The sequence below is a fragment of the Octopus sinensis genome, linkage group LG9, assembly GCF_006345805.1.
Source record: "Octopus sinensis linkage group LG9, ASM634580v1, whole genome shotgun sequence".
Lineage (NCBI taxonomy): Eukaryota > Metazoa > Mollusca > Cephalopoda > Octopoda > Octopodidae > Octopus > Octopus sinensis.
In genome coordinates this window covers 4,913,859-4,935,946 of record NC_043005.1, presented here as the reverse complement: position 1 = coordinate 4,935,946, position 22,088 = coordinate 4,913,859, and the positions used below count along the sequence as shown (strand labels likewise).

General features: G+C 39.9%; 1 protein-coding gene across 1 annotated transcript in view; it reads right to left on the bottom strand.

Annotated features, from left to right (window-relative positions):
• Nucleotides 1-22,088, bottom strand: part of LOC115215771 (WD repeat-containing protein 35-like) — a 125,449-nt gene that overhangs the window by 89,510 nt on the left and 13,851 nt on the right. The window contains exons 8-18 of the mRNA XM_029785071.2: nt 21,298-21,457; nt 17,962-18,107; nt 16,586-16,711; nt 14,120-14,212; nt 13,338-13,430; nt 11,849-12,045; nt 10,030-10,105; nt 8,431-8,484; nt 7,650-7,759; nt 5,333-5,471; nt 3,663-3,731 (exon numbers count right to left, since the gene is read on the bottom strand). Coding sequence (XP_029640931.1) covers nt 3,663-3,731; nt 5,333-5,471; nt 7,650-7,759; nt 8,431-8,484; nt 10,030-10,105; nt 11,849-12,045; nt 13,338-13,430; nt 14,120-14,212; nt 16,586-16,711; nt 17,962-18,107; nt 21,298-21,457 — 1,263 coding nt within the window. The remainder of the gene's footprint in view (nt 1-3,662; nt 3,732-5,332; nt 5,472-7,649; nt 7,760-8,430; nt 8,485-10,029; nt 10,106-11,848; nt 12,046-13,337; nt 13,431-14,119; nt 14,213-16,585; nt 16,712-17,961; nt 18,108-21,297; nt 21,458-22,088) is intronic.

Below are 22,088 nucleotides of genomic sequence, written 5' to 3'. Positions count from 1 at the left end.
TTGTAAGCCCAGTACTTATTCTATCGGTCTCTTTTGCCGAACCACTAAGTGACGGGGACGTAAACACACCAGCATTGGTTGTCAAGCAATGCTAGGGGGACAAACACACACACACACAAACACACATATATACATATATATATATACATATATACGACAGGCTTCTTTCAGTTTCCGTCTACCAAATCCACTCACAAGGCATTGGTCGGCCCGGGGCTATAGCAGAAGACACTTGCCCAAGATGCCACGCAGTGGGACTGAACCCGCAACCATGTGGTTGGTTAGCAGGCTACTTACCACACAGCCGCTCCTGCGCCTCTCTTTTATTTTATTTTTAATAAATTCATATCTTTCACCCTTGTATGATAACTAGGCTGATAATGTATCTAGTTACCATTTTGATGTTAAAAAGAAAAAGACAGGGATAAACATGTTTATCTGCAAGGACAAACATGCAATTCAGCTTGCCATCATTGTTACTGCTGTCAACATCATCTTCATCATCATCATTGTTTTCCATGTGTGCATGGATCAGATGCAATTCATAGAGGCACATTTTCTACAGCTGGATGCCCACCCTGTCATCAACCCTCACCTGTTTCCAAGCAAGGTTGGATTCCCCCATGGTTGGATGTTTTCACAGACTATTGAAGATGAAACACACTGCTTGTATGATGGTGAGGTTTGTTTGCAACTATCATGCAATGTTAAGTTAAGGAGACACACACGCATGCATGCACGCACACGCACACAAAAGCTTCTTTCAGTTTCCATCGACCAAACTGGTCTGAGTTAGTTGTAGAAGACATTGGTTTAAGGTGCCAGCCATTAAGAAATTAAGACCAAATCAAGTAATTTGGAAGCAGACTTCTCAATTACACAGCCATGCTTGCTCCTATATATATGTGTATGTGTGTGAGGGTATATATATATATATATGTGTGGGGTTGGCATTAGGAAGGGCATCCAGCTGTAGAAACACTGCCAGATCAGACTGGAGCCTGGTGCAGCCCCTGGCTTCCCAGACCCCAGTCAAACCATCCAACCCACGCTAGCATGGAAAGCGGACGTTAAACGATGATGATGATGATGATATATATATATATCATCATCATCATTTAACGTCTTTTATACTAAGACAAAACAATGTACATGATTACACTTCCAATCAATTAAGATCAGAAGCCATGAGAGCCACTGCCTGGTACTGCTTCAGGTTGGCGGCGGCGGCATCACCATCATCATCATCATCATTATTATTATTATTATTATCATCATTATTAAGGCAGCTAGCTGGCAGAATTGTTAGCACACTGGGGAAAATGCTCTGCAGCATTTTGCTCATCTTCATGTTCTGAGTTCAAATTCTGCTGAGGTCGATTTTGTCTTTCATCCTTTTGAGGTCGATAAATTAAGTACCAGTTGTGTACTGGGGTCAATCTAATCGACCGGCCCCCTCCCCCAAAATTTCAGGCCTTGTGCCTATAGTAAGAAGGATTATTATTATTATTGTTATTATTATTAATTCATTATATAATTATAAGATGATGCGTTGGCAGCATTGTTAAAGTAGCAGACAAAATGCTTAGCCACGTTTTCCCAGGCTCTTTATATTTTGAGTTCAAATTCTCCTGAAGCTGATTTTTTTCATTTATTCTTTTGGGGTTGATAAAATGAGCACGAATTGAGCACTCTTTCTTAAAATGGCAGGCCTTAGACCAAAATTTGAAGCCAATTTATATATCATTATGTATCAAGAGCTCATTACAGTAAAATATATTATTGTGAATATATTAAAATAAAATATTAGTCTTTAAACATGAGACTGAGAATTTATCTGCCTCTCTCTCTGTGTTTTCATTTCTCCATCCACGAAGGATATCACATGAATATCACAGAAACAAAAGTTATGAAAAAATGCAATCAGAATTACTAGAGAAATGGGAAGTTGTGGCATTAACACCTTCCTACGCAGTTTAATTACGTAAGTGACGTAAAATCAATTCCTGATTCGGGTCATTAAAAAGGTTCCTGCCAGGTCAAACGGGTTTAGAATGTGAAAGTAACTTGTCCGTGTACAGAGTTACTCCCCTTACAACATTCTCACTAAAACGAAATGTGTTTGATAACCTTGTGCCGTGGTACCACAAGAACCATATGTATTTTGCCTCTATTTATTCGCTTTCAGAGGCAGCAAACTGGCAGAATCGCGAGAACACAGGTCAAAATGCTTAGAAGCAGTTCTTCTGACTCTTTACTTTCTGGGTTCGAATCCCACTAGGATTAATTTTTGCCTTTCATCCCTTCAGGGTCAATAAAAGTAAAGTACTTGTTAAGTGCTGGAAGTCAATGGTACTGACTAACCCCTTCCCCTCAAAATTGCTGACCTTGGGTCTAAATTAGAAAGCATTTATATTTCAAGGTTTCGGGTTTTCTTTTAAGATCAAGATGATTGCCATATAGATAGTGGCATAATTTTTCTTAATTATAATAACTGTGTTTCTACTGTGTTAAAAATTATCTCATTAACAAGATCATTTAACTTAATTAACACATCTCGAATATAACATTTGTTCATCCTAAATCTGCGAGTGGCACATTGTGGCATCTTCACTGCATCTGGACACAATGTGAAACACACGCAACAGAACAGGGACCACGCGATTCATTGTGTACACAAGACCCAGTGTGAACTAAATGTGATCCTGAGTTAACCCTTTCAGACCTGGGCCACTGTGTCTAACTTTACCCTCCAACTGGGCTCCAGAGCAAAAAAGATAAATAGCTGCATACAGAACTCAAGAGTAAAGATTGCAGGAAAACTAAAGGAGAGAATCACAAAACAATTCAGGAGAATAACAACAATCAGCCTGTCTCTTAACCACTGCTTTTCTTTTCATCCTCATCACCACTTTCCTCATCACTTTCGCCAGTCTGATTGTCTGAATCACTCTCATTGCCAGCTTCAGTGTAAACTCTTCATCTGAAGAATAAATATCATGAATAATTTCATCAACTGTAAAGAGTCTGGCCCTTGTTTGTTTACCAGATGAAGTGCTGGGTTCATCACACGCTTGTTTCATTGCAAACAAAATCTGTTTTTTTTTTTCAATTAAAGACAAAGGAACCAAGAGTGGGGTGTGGGGATTAACAATGAGTTATAAACACGTCACATGACTACAAAGCTGTCACATGATCTGTTGTCTGTTTCTAGTATTTAATCTTCCTTTTCTGCACGTGTTGTTCATTACCACTTTACTAGGAATCCGAGATTAGATTAGATTTAGGCTATTCCTGGAATACCAGGAACACAGAATGACAGGGTTAATGTCCATCTGCTGACGCAACCCTGATTCCTTCCTTATAAATTCCAAAGAAACAGTTGAGTCACAGAAGCTAACACAGACAGACAGACAGACATATATAGATTGCTAGGAAGAGACAGAGACAAACAAATAGACAAACAAATAGACAATGATATATTTCATAAAACAAACATAGATTTAAAGAGATGGTTACACGGATAAGTGGTCTGACAAATAAATAAATAGGCTGCCATTTAATTGTACAAATATGGTGGAAGGGGTCAGGTATTAAATAAATAATAGAGCAAGACACAAGGGACTGATACAAAGAAAGAGAATAGACTGTAAAGTACTGACCTCAGGTTCAATTCCTCGAACAACCAGCATCCGTTCCTTCTCCATCAATGCAAACAGATTAGGATTGTCCTAGAATATCACAGAAATATACATGTACCATTCTAAAGCAACGGTATAACAAAATAAAAAAAAGGAAGCTAAAAAGGATTAAGTCAGTGATTCCCATTGATGGGGCATGGGATCCGAATTAAAAAAATTTTTTTTTAGTGGAACATAGAATTGTCAAAATCATTTTTTCACAGCAAACATCATCATCATCATCATCGTTTAACATTCGTTTTCCATACTAGCATGGGATGGACGGTTTGACTGGGGATTAGCAAGCCAGGAGGCCGCACCAGGCTCCAATCTGATCTGGCAATGTTTCTACAACTGGATGCCCTTCCTAATGCCAACCACTCCGAGAGTGTAGTGGGTGCTTTTTATGTACCACTAGCACAGGAGCCAGTCAGGTGGAACTGGCATCAGCCACGTTCGGATGGTACTTTTTACATGCTACTGGCACAAGAGCCAGTCAGGGTAGGAGGGCCTGGCATTAATCATATTTAGATGGTGCTTTTTACATGCCTCCAGCATGGGAGCCAGTCAGGTGGCACTGGCAATGACCCACGCATGCATGATGCTTATTGCATGCTGCTAGCATGGGAGCCAGTCAGGCGGCACTGGCCATAGGCCACAACTACAATTTCCATTTGGTTTTGATTTGATATTACACCTACACTGAGCGTAGCCAAACCAATCCCTGCAGCCAAGCACACAGTGTGAAGACTGTTGCACAGAGCTATTCTAATGCCCTGATATGGATATTTCTTTAAGGAAAGTATATAATTATGACATATCAAAAATAAAAGAGAGTAAATCATCATCATCATCAATTTAATGTCCACTTTACCATTCTTGTATACTCTTTACTCTTTGTCTTGTTTCAGTGACTGTGGCCATGCTGAAGCACCGCCTTTTTTAGTCAAGCAAATCAACCCCAGGACTTATTCCTTGTAAGCCTAGTACTTATTCTATTGGTCTCTTTTGCCGACCTGCTAAGTCACAGGGATGTAAACACCATGTGCTTGGTAAGCAAGCTACTTACCACACAGCCACTCCTACGTCTATAGGAAAAATTCATTGAGGTGGATTTTCTGTGGCTGGATACCCTTCCTCTTGCCAGCCCTCACCTGTTCCCCATGGCCAGATATATTTACAAAAAAGCATGGAAATGAAGGCCACTGTTTCTATGGCAGTGATGCTGTTTACAAACTATCACATGATGGCATGACAGGGAAACACAAACACAAAACACACATAAATACATACATCATCATCGTTTAACGTCTGCTTTCCATGCTGGCATGGGTTGGACGATTTTGACTGAGGACTGGGGAACCAGACGGCCGCACCAGGCTCTAATCTTAATCTGGCAGAGTTTCTACAGTTGGATGCCCTTCCTAATGCCAACCACTCTGAGTGGGTGCTTTTTACGTGCCACAGGCACAGGGGCCAGTCAGGCGGTACTGGCAATGACCTCACTCGAATCTTTTTACACATGCCACTGGCACAGGTGCCAGTAAGGCGACGTTGGTAACGATGCCAGTAAGGCGACAAACGATACATACTCCTAAATATGTGTAAGCATACACCCACACACAAACACCAAAGACAGTTTTAAAACTTACATAGGCCCATTTGATGTTCCAGACATCTTTCCGCTCAAAATTCAGTCGCTCCGTATTTCCGCTCTTCCCATTGTTATCTTTATAACCATTCAGGTCGTACATTGATAACACACCATAGTTATCAACGAGTGCCAAAACCCTGGTGAAAAAGAAACAACAAGAAGAATGTTTCAAAAACACTCTAATCTTTATTCATTTTGTTTAATTTTATGTCTAAAGAATTTTTTTTTAAATGTCATTTATCGTGACACAGGACACTTGTTACTTTCGTTGGTTTTCTTGGAGGTTTTAGGAGATGACACTGGCCCAAGGTAACAAAAGGTGGGATTGAACATGAAATTAGATGGCTGCAAAGTGAACTTCTTAAACCACATAACCATGGCTGCACCTATAATATGATAATGATGATGATGTTGTTGTTGTGGTCATCATCATCCACCATCATTAAACACCTTTGTTCCATGATGGCCAGAGCTGGATGGTTTGTCATGAGCTGGTCAGCCATTATGCATGTGCATCTGTGTGTGTGTGTGTGAAGCACGTGGTCCAGTGGTTAGGGTGTTGCACTCATGACTACTAGATCATGGGTTCAGTTCCTGGACTGGGCGGCGCATTAAATGATGATGATGATTATGATGATGATATATCTTATAGATATCCTATCTTATAAAAATATCCCCATATATATCCTATATCATCATCCCCATCATCATCATTCAACATCCGTGTTCCATGCTAGCATGGGTAGGACGGTACCACAAAAGCCAGCCAGGCCAAAGCCTGCACAAGACTTCTGTGACTGTTTTGGCAGGATTTTTACAGCTGGATGCCCTTCCTAACACCAACCACTCAGCAGAGTGGACTTAGTGCTTTTTATGTGGCACAAGAGAGAGAAAGATCAGGAATGAAGACAGAAACAGGTGTGTTACCACAAAGAAAATACACGGTTGCCCAACCTGAGGGAAGTACAAGAGAAAGAGAGAGAGAGAGTGGGAGGCAGCAGAACAGAGATGGTAGCAAAATGCCAGGCTTACTCACAAGGAACAGGGATGAGAATATAAATGAGATGGTTTAGTAAAGGAAGAGAAAGAGAGAGAGAGATGGTGGCAAGTGCCAGGGCTTACACTTGAGGTTGAAATACCATAATATAAGTGTAAGTGACAGGATATTGCGAAGGGAGTGTGATTAAAGAGTGCACACACTTGGAATTCGCATCATCAGTTTGGAACCCCTATCTTGCTCAGAACATTGACCTCCTGGAATCTGTCCAGAGATGTGCAACCAAACGCATACCCTCCATCAGACACCTACCATATTCTGAGCGCCTTGTTTCCCTGGGCATGGATTCACTGAAGCTCCGGCGTCTGGCGACGGACTTGGTAAACACCCACAAAGTTATCAACCACCTCACCTACAACAACACTGAACACCTTTTTGATCTCCATGTGTCTAACACGCATGGACATGCCTACAAAGTCAGAAAACAACACAGCTCCCATGACTTTCGGAAACATTTTTTCACGCTCAGAGTTGCTGAAGCATGGAATAAACTGCCTGCATCAGTTGTTGACTGCCATGACACTGCATCCTTTAAGGCCCTCATGCTTTCCGAAATCCGCCGAAACTACACCTGATTATATATACACTTTAGATGAGTTGTAGTGCACCTGAGCACTGTACACAATTATTATTATTATTTTAAGTAGGCGGTGAAAGACCTGGGTATATATAGAGTTGGAGGGGCTACTGGATAGCAATGATACAGAGGAACAGGGGTGTAAGGACAGGATTGGGAAGTGAGAGCTAGGCATAGTGTATGAAGGAGGAAATGTGAGAATGAGATGTAGATTGGTTTATTGGGGTAGGGTGAGGGGAAGAATTTTCTTGTTACATGTGGGTGGAACACGCAGATCAGGGGCTAGCAGATAGCAATAATAGAATGAAACAAGACATGTGGGTAAAATGCACTGGTCGAGAGCAATGATACAGTGGCACAGGGCCAAGGGGACAGGATTGGTGAGTGGGAGGTAATCATAGTACATGAAGCAGAAATGTGAGGAAGAGATGTTGAGATGTAGTTTGGTTTGTTGTGGCAGAGTGTGTGAGAAGTTTTCTTGTTAAGTGTGGGTGGGATACACAGCGCTTCTAGAACTCAGTTTTGCTGATGTGGGCAGATCACAGACATCTTGGTTCATGGTCATTTCCTCCATAAGGTCCAACTTCCTGAGATCATACAAATCCTATACAAATTCTATACATACCCTATGCATATCATAAAAGGTTGTTTATCTGGAAAACTCAAACAAATGTAACTTACGTCAAATTACAGTTCATATCCATCAGAGACGCAATTGTGTTAAAATTATATTTATGCTCCAGCAGAACATGTGGTAAGCTGTATCGCTGCACTACTCCACTCATACGAGCCTGTATGATAAAAGAAAAAAAATATACATATATATATAGAGATCTCCAACTTAACATGGAGCGTGTTTTCTTTTCTCTTTTTAAGCTGACACCAAATGATTTGTGGGAGATTTTGACTGTCATTTCTAGGAGGCTGAATAACAAACCAGATAGTCTCCTGACTAAGTTAAATCTATGATTAAAGACATTCCAGCAGTGGCCATCTTTTTAGGTGTATCATTCTCCAGTTTTTCCATTCCACATTTAAGATATGATTTGAAATAATTTGGCTGTTATTTCTAGCACATCATATGACCACATATGGGTCATCGAATGGTTGGTGGTTCACAATAGTAACTGAGTAGGTCTATAGTCTTCCTTCGTGTTTGCAGGAGTAATTAAATAGTCTTTAGTCTCACTCAGAGCTTCATACAAAGCTCTACTTTGGTTATAATAAATCACAGCCACAGTGCATGCGTACTCACTCAAAAACATCTTATCTGCTTGCATATCTCTTTAGCTAAATGCCTGACAAGCCATAGTAAACGTTGATATTTCTAAATAAATGGTTTTAGCATTTAAGTAAAGTACAGCCAAGATGGACATAGACAAATGGGTCAACACTCTCTATTTACTTTGTAATAACTTGCATTTTAAAGATTTTAAATACATAATCAAGAAAACGTACTTACAATAAGCAAGATATTTTCTGAGGCACACATACAGCAAATTGGATTATTTGTTCCCTGAAAAGATAGAAAAAAGCAGACAAACATCAGAATATTTATGTGCGTATACATTTTATATATATCTATACACATACACACACACATACATGTGTGTGTGTGTATGCTGGTTCCATATAAAAAGCATTTGTACTGGGGCCACATAAAACTCTCCTGTACTGTTGCCACATTAAAAGCACCCAGTACACTCTGTAAAGTGGTTGGCATTAGGAAAGGCATCCAGCCATAGAAACCATGCCAAAACAGACAATGGAACCTGGTGCAACTCTCCAGTTGTCAAGATGATGAAGGTGGTGATGATGATGATGATGATGATGATATATATATATATATATATATATATCATCATCATCATCATCGTTAAAGTCCGCTTTCCATGCTAGCATGGGTTGGACGAATGACTGAGGGCTGGTAAACCAGAAGGCTGCACCAGGCTCCAATCTGATCTGGCAATGTTTCTACAGCTGGATGCCCTTCCTAACGCCAACCACTCTGAGAGTGTAGTGGGTGCTTTTTACGTGCCACCGGCATGGGAGCCAGTCAGGCAGTACTGGCAATGACCTCGCTCAAATCTTTTTACACGTGCCAGTAATATATATATTATATATATATATATATATATATATATAATATATATATATATATATAATATATATATATATATATATACATACACATAATACATAGATATGTGTGTGTGTGTGTGTGTAGCTTGTCTTATGGACTTGGCTATCAGTTCACATAGTAACCAATTAGAAGGAAGTGTAATGGAGAGTGTCCATGTAACGGAAAATCCAAAAGATCTGATCAATGAAATTAGGAAGAATACATGAGTCCATGAAGTCAGGAGGTTTTCAGTAGTGAATATATATTTATTTAATCACTTGACTTCCACACATGTATACCTACAGTCATCATATATACAGAGACAGACAGACAGTCATCAGTTCATCTCCCCCCAAGTCATATTAAATACCTTCAGAAGATGTGCCAAGTTAAGTCAAATTGTTGTCATCCATGCATGCAGGCTTTCCCTTTACAGGTCACGTTGCCGCATAAGATGCAATTGTACAGATGCTGTGCAAACACACTTGTACCAGTGATACATAAAAAGCACAAAGCACCCAGCACACTCTGTAGTGGTTGGCATTAGGAAGGGTACCCAGCCATAGATACCATGTTACAACAGACAATTGAGTCTGACCAGCTCCATCTCAAACTGTCCAACCCATGCCAGCATGGTGTTTTCCATGATGGCATGGGTTGGACATTAAATGATGATGATGATGATGATTGTGGTGGTGTTAGTGGTGGTGGTGTTAGTGGTGGTGATGATGATGATGATGATGATGATGATGATGATGGTGTGTGTGTGTGTGTGTGTGTATAAAAGGTTTCTTCTCGTTACCATCTACCAAATTTTATTCTCTGCACATTGGCCAACCTACAACCATAGATGAAGACATCAGCCAACACTCTCCATGCAATGGCAATGAATCCCAAACCACATGCTTCTAAACCAAATATCACAACCCCACAGCTTACCTGGAAAGCCATACTGAAATCAATGACGTCACTTTGGGTCGCAGATGGGCTTGGTTCCACATCAATGTGATATAACCTAAAATGTAACAGTTTAACATTCTACAAGAGCCTCAAAAAATTTTTTCAAAACACACTTAAGTCTTTTGATTCCAAACTGCTAAAAACAATTCTGGTTCTATGATACAAAATTCCTGTTAATTTATATTCCAAACATCAGTTAATTCACTAAATTCTATAAAATTACATACAAAATTAATTGAAATAAAAGCAGTGTGTTTCAACAGGAATATGGTAACAAAATGGTTAGAGTAAACTAACTTAAAACCTTCAATCAAAATTCCATTCTAACTCATGTTCCAAATATCAGAGTAATAAGGGTTTCAAACTGATGAAAGGCAAAGCTGACCTCAGTGGAATTTGAACTCAGAACATAAAGATTGACAAAATGCCACTCAGCATTTTGTCTGCTGTACTAATGATTCTGCCAATTCGCTACCTTCTAATCTATAAATATAGGTTTCAAATTTTGGCACAAGGCAAGCAAATTCAGGGGTAGCTAGAAGTCGATTACATCAACCCCAGTATGCAACTGGTACTTAATTTATCAACCCTTAAAGGATGAAAGGCCAAGTCAACCTCAGCAGAATGACATCAGTTTAACAATAGCAGTTATTTTACTAAATTCTTCATAACTTTCCAACTAAAATAAGGTAAGAAAAGGGTCACCTACTTCCAAGTAAGGTAATATTCCCCCATTCACAGAAGACTGGAATCACAAACGTTACTGTATAACAGGGATTCTCATTCAAAATCATCAAATAATGTTAAGACAAGGATACAAACTTAAGCACACACACACACATGCAAACACACACCTTACATACATACATACATACATGCATGCATACATACATGCATCCATACATGCATGCATCCATACATGCATGCATCCATACATGCATGCATCCATGCATACATTCCGCTGTGCTTGAGGAGACCTTATTGAATCAAGTAAAATCAAAAATCAAAAGTCAAATCATAATCAGAAATGGGAATTGTAGTTGTGGCTGATGCCAGTGTCACTTGACCGGCTCCTGTGCTGGTGGCACGCAATAAGCACCATTCATGTGGGGGCCGTTGCCAGTACTGCCTGAATGGCTACCTGTGCCGGTAGCATATAAAAAGCACCATCTGAACGTGGTCAATGCCAGTGCTGCCTGACTAGTTCCCATGCTGGTGGCATGTAAAAAGCACCCACTACACTCTCAGAGTGGTTGGCATTAGGAAGGGCATTCAGCTGTAGAAAGATTGCCAGATCAGATTGGAGCCTGGTGCAGCCTCCTGGCTTACCAGTCCCCAGTCAAACCATCCAACCCATGCCAGCATGGAAAACAGGCGTTAGCCAATGATCTCCATCACTACATCAAAAGAGCCCACGGGGTTGGCTTGCTTGACACAAGTCAAACCTTTGTTGAACAGCACCTTTTTCCTGGTGTGCACAATGGCATCTATGTCCCTATCACTAATGTCCTGCACATGCATATATGACAGACTTCTTCAATTTCTGTCTACCAAATCCACCAAATGGCTTTGGTCAGCCCAGAGCCATTATAGAAGACACTTGTCCAAAATGTCATGGAGAGAGACTGAACCTGAAACCACATCATTGGAAAGCAAACTTTTCAAACATAAAGCCATACCTGTACTTATAATCCATATGTACCTGTAATCCATATGTAATGCCATCCCTTTAATCTATATCAATCCCATTGCTTTAATCAATATATAATCTAATTTGTTTTAAAATTCGAGACTTTACCTTTCTCGACGAGATTTCTTGCTGGAAGAAACGAGCAGTGATGTTGCCTTCTTGGGATTTTTGAAATGCCACAGATAAAAAGCTTCTCTTGATGCCATAATGACATGTGTCTTAGTCATTAGAATAAACACGGGTTCCATCTCCACATATTTCTGCTCCAGTGGGGTCCCTATTGAATTACACAGGACCAAAACAAACTGAAACAAAACATGAAAATAAATAAATATGATTATATAGTGAATCTTTGGAGTCAGTGAAGAACCAGTATCCATATCCTTGTTTTAGGGTCACATTTCAAGACAGATATGTGAAGCTGATACAATTAATATTCAATTTGAATGGCTGAGTATTAGTGATTGACCCTTTTGATACTAACTTACCTGAGACCGTCCCTGGTTCTATGATATAAACTTCCGGTTTTAAAGCAGTTTTAATTAAAACCTTCCATTAAATTTTCATGTCGTGCCCCAAACATCAGATTAATAACAACAGAGTTATTTTACTAAATCCTTCATTACTTTCAAAATTAATTGAAGCAAAGATAATGTATGTCAACAGAAATATAGTGTTTGGCACATTTTTTAATGTATCTTTGGGTCTTTTCCACCCTTTTATTACCAGACTGCCTGTGACCATCCCTTGTTCTAAATTAAAAATCTTTCATCAAAATTTTATTTTATGTTTCTAAATGCCAGCTTAATAATGATGAAGTTACTTCACTAAATTCTTCATTATATTTTAAAAGGCAAAGTGTTTCAAGAGAAATATTCTAACAAAAGAATGAAACATGTTTTTTTTACTATTAGGAACTTACAGACATTTTAAGCTTTTCTTTCAAACTCTCTTTACTTGTTTCAGTCATTTGACTGTGGCCATGCTGGAGCACCACCTTTAGTCGAGCAAATCGACCCCAGGACTTATTCTTTGTAAGTCTAGTACTTATTCTATCGGTCTCTTTTTCCAAACCACTAAGTTACGGGGACATAAACACACCAGCATCAGTTGTCAAGTGATGTTGGGGGGACAAACAAAACATATACACACACATACATATATATATATATACGACGGGCTTCTTTCAGTTTCCATCTACCAAATCCACTCACAAGGCTTTGGTAGGCCTGAGGCTATATTAGAAGACACTTGCCCGGAACTATGTGGTTCGTAAGCAAGCTACTTACCACACAGCCACTCCTAAAATAATTAAAAATTCATACAGTAAACATTTGGAGGGCTGTTCTACCAAGTGCAGTTTAATTTTTAGTTCTGTTGTTCGTTAAAGAAATTAAAAATCCAATATTTAATTGAAGTCCTTAATCCTTTTGATACCAACCTACCTGAGACTACCCTGGGTTCTATGCCACACACCTCTTGTTTTAAAGTGATCTCAATTATAATGTTCCATCAAAATTTTATGTTAAATAATGTTTTAAACACAATCCTAATAATGGCAAAGTTATTTTAATAAAAAAAAAGACTGGGTCTTCACCTGATCTTCCCTTTCCTCACTCTTTGTCACAATACAACAATAATCTCCATGGGTGCCAATGTTCACAAAACTGTTCATGTATTTCACATATTTCTTTAAGGAAACAATTAAAAAACAGAAAGAAAATAACAGCATATTAGTCCAACAATAAAGAAACTGTGAGAGATGGTACTGGTGGTGATGAAGGTGACTGATGGTGGGGAAGACAAATAGTGGGGATGGTGGTATTGATAGAAGGGGTGGTGGAGGCGATGGGAAAGATAATGAAGATGATAAATACAATGTTTGATGAAATGATTTTTTAAAATCAATATTTTAAAATTACTCAACTAATATCAAAAAAAAAAAAAAAGAATTCGAGCCATTTACTATGAAATGAGCTGATCATAATGACGTTATTTGACGAAATTGTTCTCCAAAAACTGAGCAAAAACTCAAAACTAGAAGAAAAAAAGCGATACAAAAATACATGAAAAGTAGTAAACAAGGTCAGTGCTTATCACCTTTGCAAAGCAGGGATATTGTTATTGTGATTACTTTAAGACAATGCCAATAACCAGATGATAATATTAAGCAAAGAAACTGTTTGGGAGTCACTAATTTTCATGAAAACAATCGGTTGATTACATTATCTCAAACGGTTTTTAGTGCAGTTTTAGATCTAAAGAGAAATTATACTGAAATAAGAATAGATCCAAGAGTTGTCTCCCTTCCATGCAAACGGAGAGACTGATTCAGTAGCGACAGAAGATAAGAAGGTAATGAAAAGAGGCAAATCTTACGATATCTTTGACTGTTTCCCAGAAGACAACACAGATTTCATTGCGTTCAGGTTTGGTGTAATGATAGATGATGCTGCTACTGCAGTAGCCCCACTGGAAATGGAAAAGACAACAAAAAGGTCGGCTGACATAAGAATAAAAACATTGAGTGTGATAAGGTGTTGCTGATTGATTAAGGATTGATTAGACGTATGACTGGTACACACTGGGTCAGTCATGCAATCCGGGAATAAATATACATATATACATATATATATATATATATATATATATATATATATATAAAGAGAGAGAGCACAAAAAAATATCAGACGAAGATAAAAAAAACAAACTGTATTTTAGTTGGTTATTTCTTAATTTTTGGCTCAAAAAACAAAAAGCAAGGCCATGTAGGGGGACCTGGAGTTATGTACAGGGAGTGTGTTTATACAAAGAGTTCAGGCTATTTGTGGTCAAGGGAGATTTTGAACCGAGCGGCTGTCAGCATCTTCACCATCTCGTCCGGCAGCTTATTCCATGGATCCGCAACCCGGACGGAGAAAGCCCCTCTCCTTCAATTGAGATGAAATCATCGCAGATAGAGCTTTTCAGAATGACCCCGCAGCCGATGCTCTGGAGCAGGAGTGAAGAACAGCTCTTTCGAGAGGTTACACTTTCCACTTATAATGTTGTGAGCAAGAATGAGATCACCACGGTGTATTTGGTTTACTTGCAGGAAATGAGGAAAAAAAGACACTTGATGGAGGCTGGAGGTTATAACAGCTGAAACGTTGTGTAAACAACAAACAAGATGAGGACAAATATTCGTCAAATGTAAATAATTTAAATAATGTAAATACTGCAGAAGGAAAAAAGTGTTTTATGTTTCTCTCTTTGTGAATGAATAGAAAAAGAAAGAGAGAAAAAGGAGTAAGGAAGAGTCGTGTACTACATACGTATATTACATACAGACAGACAGAATTTATATCATCATCATCATCATCAACACTTAGCGTTTATTTCCCATGCCGGCATGGATTGGATGGCTTGACAGGAACTGGCAAGGCCAGGGTCCACACCAGTTACCATTGTCTGTGTTGGCTTGGTTTCTATGACTGGATGCCCTTCCTGATGCAAACCATTTTACAGAGTGTATTCAGTTATTATATATATATAAATATATCCGTACTATGACTGGCATCCATACCAGTGGGGTGCAAAGAGCACCATACAAGTGTGATCGTTGACAGAGCGGTTAACCGGCTTCCATGCCAGTGGCACATAAAAGGTACCATTCGAGCGTGATCGTTACCAGTGTCGCCTTACTGGCACTTGTGCCCGTGCTAGTAGGGTGCCAAGAGCATCATCCGAGCGTGATCATTGCCAGAGCAGCCAACTGGCTTCCGTGCCAGTGCTACGTAAAAGGGCACCATTCGAGCATGATCATTACCAATGTCGCCTTACAGACACCTGTGCCGGTGGTATGTGTAAAAAGATTTGAGCGAGGTCATTGCCAGTACTGCCTGACTGGCCCCGTGCCAGTAGCACGTAAAAAGCACCCACTACACTCTCGGAGTGGTTGGCGTTAGGAAGGGCATCCAGCTGTAGAAACTTTGCCAGATCAAGATTGGAGCCTGGTGCAGCCATCTGGTTCACCAGCCCTCAGTCAAAATCGTCCAACCCATGCTAGCATGGAAAGCGGACGTTAAACGATAATGATGATGATGATGATCATCATCATCATCATTTAACGTCCGCTTTCCATGCTAGCATGGGTTGGACGGTTCAACTGGGGTCTGGGGAGCCCGAAAGCTGCACCAGTCCAGTCAGATCTGGCAGTGTTTCTACAGCTGGATGCCCTTCCTAACGCCAACCACTCCGAGAGTGTAGTGGGTGATTTTATGTGCCACCGACACAGGTGCCAGACGAGGCTGACAAACGGCCACGCTCGGATGGTGTTTTTTATGTGCCACCGACACAGGTGCCAGACGAGGCTGGCAGACGGCCACGCTCGGATGGTGTTTTTATGTGCCACCGACACAGGTGCCAGACGAGGCTGGCAGACGGCCACGCTCGGATGGTGTTATATATATATAATTATATGTATATGAACAATTTACATAATGGTTAAAGACAGAAGAAATTTTGTAGCTTTTTTCCGTTGTATTTAGCTGAAAGAAATAAACGCTATAGATACAATTCTCTCTTCAGAGTCGAGTTCTTTAACAAAATTATTTCACTGCAAATTACCAGAACATCATCATCATCGTTTAACATCCGCTTTCCATGCTAGCATGGGTTGGACTAACAATTGAGTTAATTTCAATTTAATAAAAATGGATGTAAACAAATTCTAAAAAATTAAGAAACACTTATAAACATTCACACACACCATCACAGACACACGTCCACACATACATGCATATTGTCTTTCGAGTCCTTCCTGAAATGTTGGTAATTCCAAACAGAGAAAATAGTAACACTAACCTTGTAGTCTGGTTTGATGTTGGCAAAGTAAAGTAAATGGTCGGAGGCAATTGCTAATCGTAACCCAGCTTTGTCCCATGAAAAACTCTTCAGATTCTTGCTAGGTATCTTTAAATTCCTTAAAAGCTGAAAGAATAAAAGAAACATATTTAGACATCAAAATGGCAGGTATGGCTGTGCGGTTAAGAAGTTCACTTCCCAACCATGGGGTTTCAGGTTCAGTACCACTGTGTGGCACCTTGGGCAAATGTTGTGTGAGTGAATTTGGTAGATGGAAACTGAAAGAAGCCCATCATATGTGAGTGTAAGTGCGTGGGTGCTCCTTCCTCATCCTGACATTGTGTGATAGCTGTAAATAAGTGCCACCATCACATAAGCAGTGTCATTCATTCCCTGTTTTCCATGAAGAACATATCTGGTCATTTGGAGATATTACCTTGCCTGGAAACAGGTGAGGATTAGCAATAGGAAAAGAATCCATCAACAAATTCCACCTGATCCTTGCAAGCATGGAAAAATGAACATTAAAACAATGATGGTGATTATGATATAAATATAAATATATATATATAACTATATATATATATACATACATACATACATATATATATCTGACTGGACTGGTGCAGCTTTCGGGCTCCCCAGACCCCAGTTGAACCGTCCAACCCATGCTAGCATGGAAAGCGGACGTTAAATGATGATGATGATGATGATGATATATATATATAAGAGGTGAAGTCAAAAAGTATCCAACCGTTGCCCAAAAACAGGTAACATTAAAAAAGTCACAGTCATCTGCATAAAGGAAGTCATGAATAAGAAACTGGAAAACCTTTGAATTGGCAGCAAATCGGCGCAGATTAAAGAGGCAGCCAGAAGATCGATATCTGATATATATTCCCAGAGAGCTAACCTTAGCAAAAGCATGAGTAAAAGCAGCAGCAAAGTACAAAGAAAAGAGAGTTGGGGCAAGGATGTCACCCTGCTTGACACCATTCTCTACAGGAACAGGTCCTGCTATGCCACCACCAATACTGACCCAAGCCTTCATCCCATCATGAAAGGATTTAATTATAGATACAAAGTGATCCAGACATCCAAGTTTGCCAAGTATTTTCCATAGAAAAGCTCTATTTATAGTATCAAAGCCTTCGTTAAATCAATGAATGCCTGGACAAGATCCATATTCTGCTCATAGCACTTCTCCTGCATCTGTCCTGCTGTGAAAATCATATCCATTGTCATACATATATATACATATACATAAATATATATATATATATATATATATATATTATATATATATATATAATATATATATATATATATATACACATCTGCTACAAGTATATTAGTATAAGAGAAATACAACTCACCTCACCTGATTGGGAATAAAAATTAATAAAATTTGGATCCTGATCACTGTCTGATGAGTTATATTTTCCTCCGACTGCTATCACAGATCCCTGCGGGTTCCAAGAAACATCTTCTATATACATTTCAGTTTCTATGATTACAGGATCTAGAATATTCAGAAACATTTCAAAATAAGTCTTTATCAAAATAAAAAAAAAAAACAGCTTTGGACTGGATTATGGAGATCAAAATATGTCAAAATGTTTCTAGGATCCAACTCGGAACAAACAAGAGTAAGTTTCCTGATCTCATTCCTCTTTCTGCAGTTTATTCCAAAGAACCACAGCCATTGAAGTGTGACACATCCCGTGTTTCATACAACATTTTCAGTCATTTTGTTAGCTTCCTCTTCAGATGGAATGATGAAATTCAACAGGCAAGGTCAGTCCATGTTTCTCTCTAAGGAGCATAGGACTGTTTTCCTGGTTTCTCTGACATATATATCATCATCATCATCGTTTAACGTCTGTTTTCCGTGCTAGCATGGGTTGGACAGTTCAACCGGGGTCTGGGAAGCCAGGGGCTGCACTAGGCTCCAGTCTGATCTGGCAGTGTTTCTACTGCTGGATGCCCTTCCTAACACCAACCACTCCAAGAGTGTAGTGGGTGCTTTTTACGTGCCACCTGCACAGGTGCCAGGGGAGTCTGGCATCAGCCACGATCAGTTAGTGCTTTTAACGTGTCACCGACACAGAAGCCAGGCAAGGCGGCGCTGGCATCGGCCACATTCGGATGGTGCTTTTTATGTGCCACCGACACAGAAGCCAGTCAGGGCGGCGCTGGCAACGGCCACGTTTGGATGGTGCTTTTTATGTACCACCAGCACAGGTATCACAACTACTATTTCCATTGATATTTATTTCGATGTTCATGTACTTGACTCAACAGGTCTCCTCAAGCACAGCGGGATGTTCTGGAATCCAAGGTACTTTGAATGGGCAGGGGCTATATATATATATATATATATATATATACATTCCACACTTGACAGGATGCCAGTCCATTGCAGGATGACTCATTTTCACCAGCTCAGTGGAGTGGAGTAACATGAAATGAAGTGTTTTACTCAAGAACACAAAGCATCATAGGTCCAGGAACCACAATCTTACAATCATATGTCCAACACCCTAACCACAAAGCCGTGCACTTGCACTTGAAGTTAGGGTGGACCCATGCAATCTCTAAATGAAATTTAACAGTGCCAATGTAATAGAGATGACATATGATTAATAGAGAGGACCCACCCATTACTTCACGCACTGACCATCTCTCCTTAGGCTCTCCTTCTTCACCTCACATCTCATTTGCACATCTTTCATTTATTACAATCACTTTTTCATCTACTTTGTATCCTTCACCATGTAACTTATTCACTTCTCTTTCACTTCATCACTCATCAATTGAACACAACATGCCACAACCCATTCATTGTTTGCATCTCTTTGGGATCAGAAACCATTAGGAAGAAAGACAAACCAATACGCAGCATCTTATAGGGAAACCTGATGGTTCTTTTAAATGGCAGTATCTTGACTAATGGGGAAGGGCAGACCCATGTCCAGTAGCCCTGAGCAGCTCAGATGATATCATTTCAGTAGTGATCTCCTCTCATTCTTTGTCCGACTGAGGTAGCCAAGTATCTCCTCTATAGTAAGACAACCATCTCTGTCCTTTTCTCATACTCTAATCTCCTGTCTGGCACACAGCCATTTCTCTTGGTTTCACTCCCTCTCTCAGCTGAGAGGCTTTTGTCTTGCAAGCCATTTGACGATCCCACTGCTCCTGGTGCCACATAAAAAGCACCCATGCTGGTGCCATGTAAAAAAGTACCTGTGCTTGTGCCTCATAAAAAAGGACCTGTGCTAGGTCCATGTAAAAAAGTACCTGTGTTGGTACTCGTGCCAAATGCATACTCAATACATTCTGTAAAATGGTTGGCATAAGGAAGGGCATCCAGCCATAGAAACCATTCCAAAACAGACAACTGAAAACTGCTGCAGCTGTCCAGCATGCCAGCTCCTGTCAAACCATCCAACCCATGCCAGCATGGAAAACAGACATTTGATGATGATGATGATGATGATGAATTTTTTTATTTTGAAAGTGGTGACTTGGTTACGCAAATGCAATGAAATTTTCATTTGTATTTTGATGTTGCTGTTACAGAACTGCCTGGTTGCAATATGATATTGTTAAGGATTGAATGCTTCAGGTTGACCAGATCAGGATGTGTGCAAACTGTCTGCACACCAGAAAATATTGGGGCTTCTTGGAGGGGCTTAGGAAACAGTCTTTGTCATTGTGTGTTGAAGCAAGGCATTTCAGAGCTTTGTGTGGGAATGGTGTTGCACTTTGATTTCAATTTTCATCCTTACAAGATTATCATTGCATGAGAAATAAACCAATATGATTGAGAAAGCTGGAAAATGTTTATAGTAAACATCTTCACATGCTCTCAGTGTGGATAGAGGACAGGGCTCTCAGTGTGGGTAGAGGACTGGGTTCTTTTCATGAGGACAGAGCTCTCAGTGTGGATAGAGGACAGGGTCTTTTCACGAGGACAGAACTCTCATTCATGAGGACAGGGCTCTCAGTGTGGATAGAGGACAGGGTACTTTTCATGAAGACAGGGCTCTCAGTGTGGATAGAGGACAGGGTTCTTTTCATGAGGACAGGGCTCTCAGTGTGGATAGAGGACACGGTTCTTTTCATGAGGACAGGGCTCTCAGTGTGGATAGAGGACACGGTTCTTTTCACGTGTGACAAAGTACATTTTCATTTGTCTGGTGGCATGAATCGACAATCACATTTTAAAACATTTGTTAGCTGTCGTGGCACTGTATCCTTTCATGCTTCCTATTATATATATAACCAGATGGAATGGTCATTGTTGGAATGCCTTTAATCATAGCTCTGCATGATCAGGGCTGACCTGAAGCTAAAGAACAATAACACTGACACTAACATCAAACTGTTACAGGATACTGAAAGTAGATTGATGTGTGCGTATATGTGTCTGTGTGTGTGCATGCGCATGCACACAAACATTTGTGCATCTATGCAGACATGCGTATTATGCGAATGTGTGCATGCCTGTGTATGTTTGTGGGCATGTCTGCACCACATGCATGTTTGCATGTGTATGTATGTCCGTTTGCATATATGTGCATATATGAATGTGCACATGAACACATGCACAAGTATGTGAATCTCAAGAATTCAGAAGAACAAAACAAGTCCCATATTTTTTCCCATTTCTAGAAATATGAAAATCAAAAAAAAAAAAAGTTACTTACCCTCATCTGTTTCTGACTTCATGATTCTAACATGTCCATTATGGTAAGCTATCATGAGACAAGCTTGAGCGGGATCTCTGTAATTGCCTTTAAACCAATCGATGGTCACCAATTTAAGTGGGGTCGAAGTGCAGATATGGGATAAAATGTTTAGCTGAGACTTTGAAAGAAAGAAAAAGAAAAAATTAAAAGTCCGTGATTAAATGGAGTCAATGTTTCATGGTTTAAGAAAATAAATCCAGCTTTTCCATGCTTGCATGGGACAGATGGAATTTGTTGAAACAGATTTTTCTACTGCCTGGATATATATATATATATATATATATGCTCCGATGGATGTGTAATGTCAGTGTTCATAATCGTCAGAGTGTAAGTTCCTTGAGAGAAAAGCTGAACCTAAGAAGCGTCAGTTGTGGCGTGCAAGAGAGACGGCTGCGCTGGTATGGTCATGTGACAAGAAAGGCTGAAGATAGTTGTGTGCAAAAGTGCTACACCCTAGCAGTGGAGGGAACCTGTGGAAGAGGTAGACCCAGGAAAACCTGGGACGAGGTGGTGAAGCACGACCTTCGAACTTTAGGTCTCACTAAGGAAATGTCTAGAGACCGAGACCAATGGAAGTATGCTGTGCATGAGAAGACCCGGCAAGACTAGTCAGGCCATAACCCGTGGCCCCGACCTGGGACGTAGTCAGTCCTGTGCATACCTTCCTTCTTGTGACACTTATGAAGACCTGTTGAGGCAAGTGAAAATCAAATCAAATCAAAACAAATCAAAATAGATGAACATCAGTG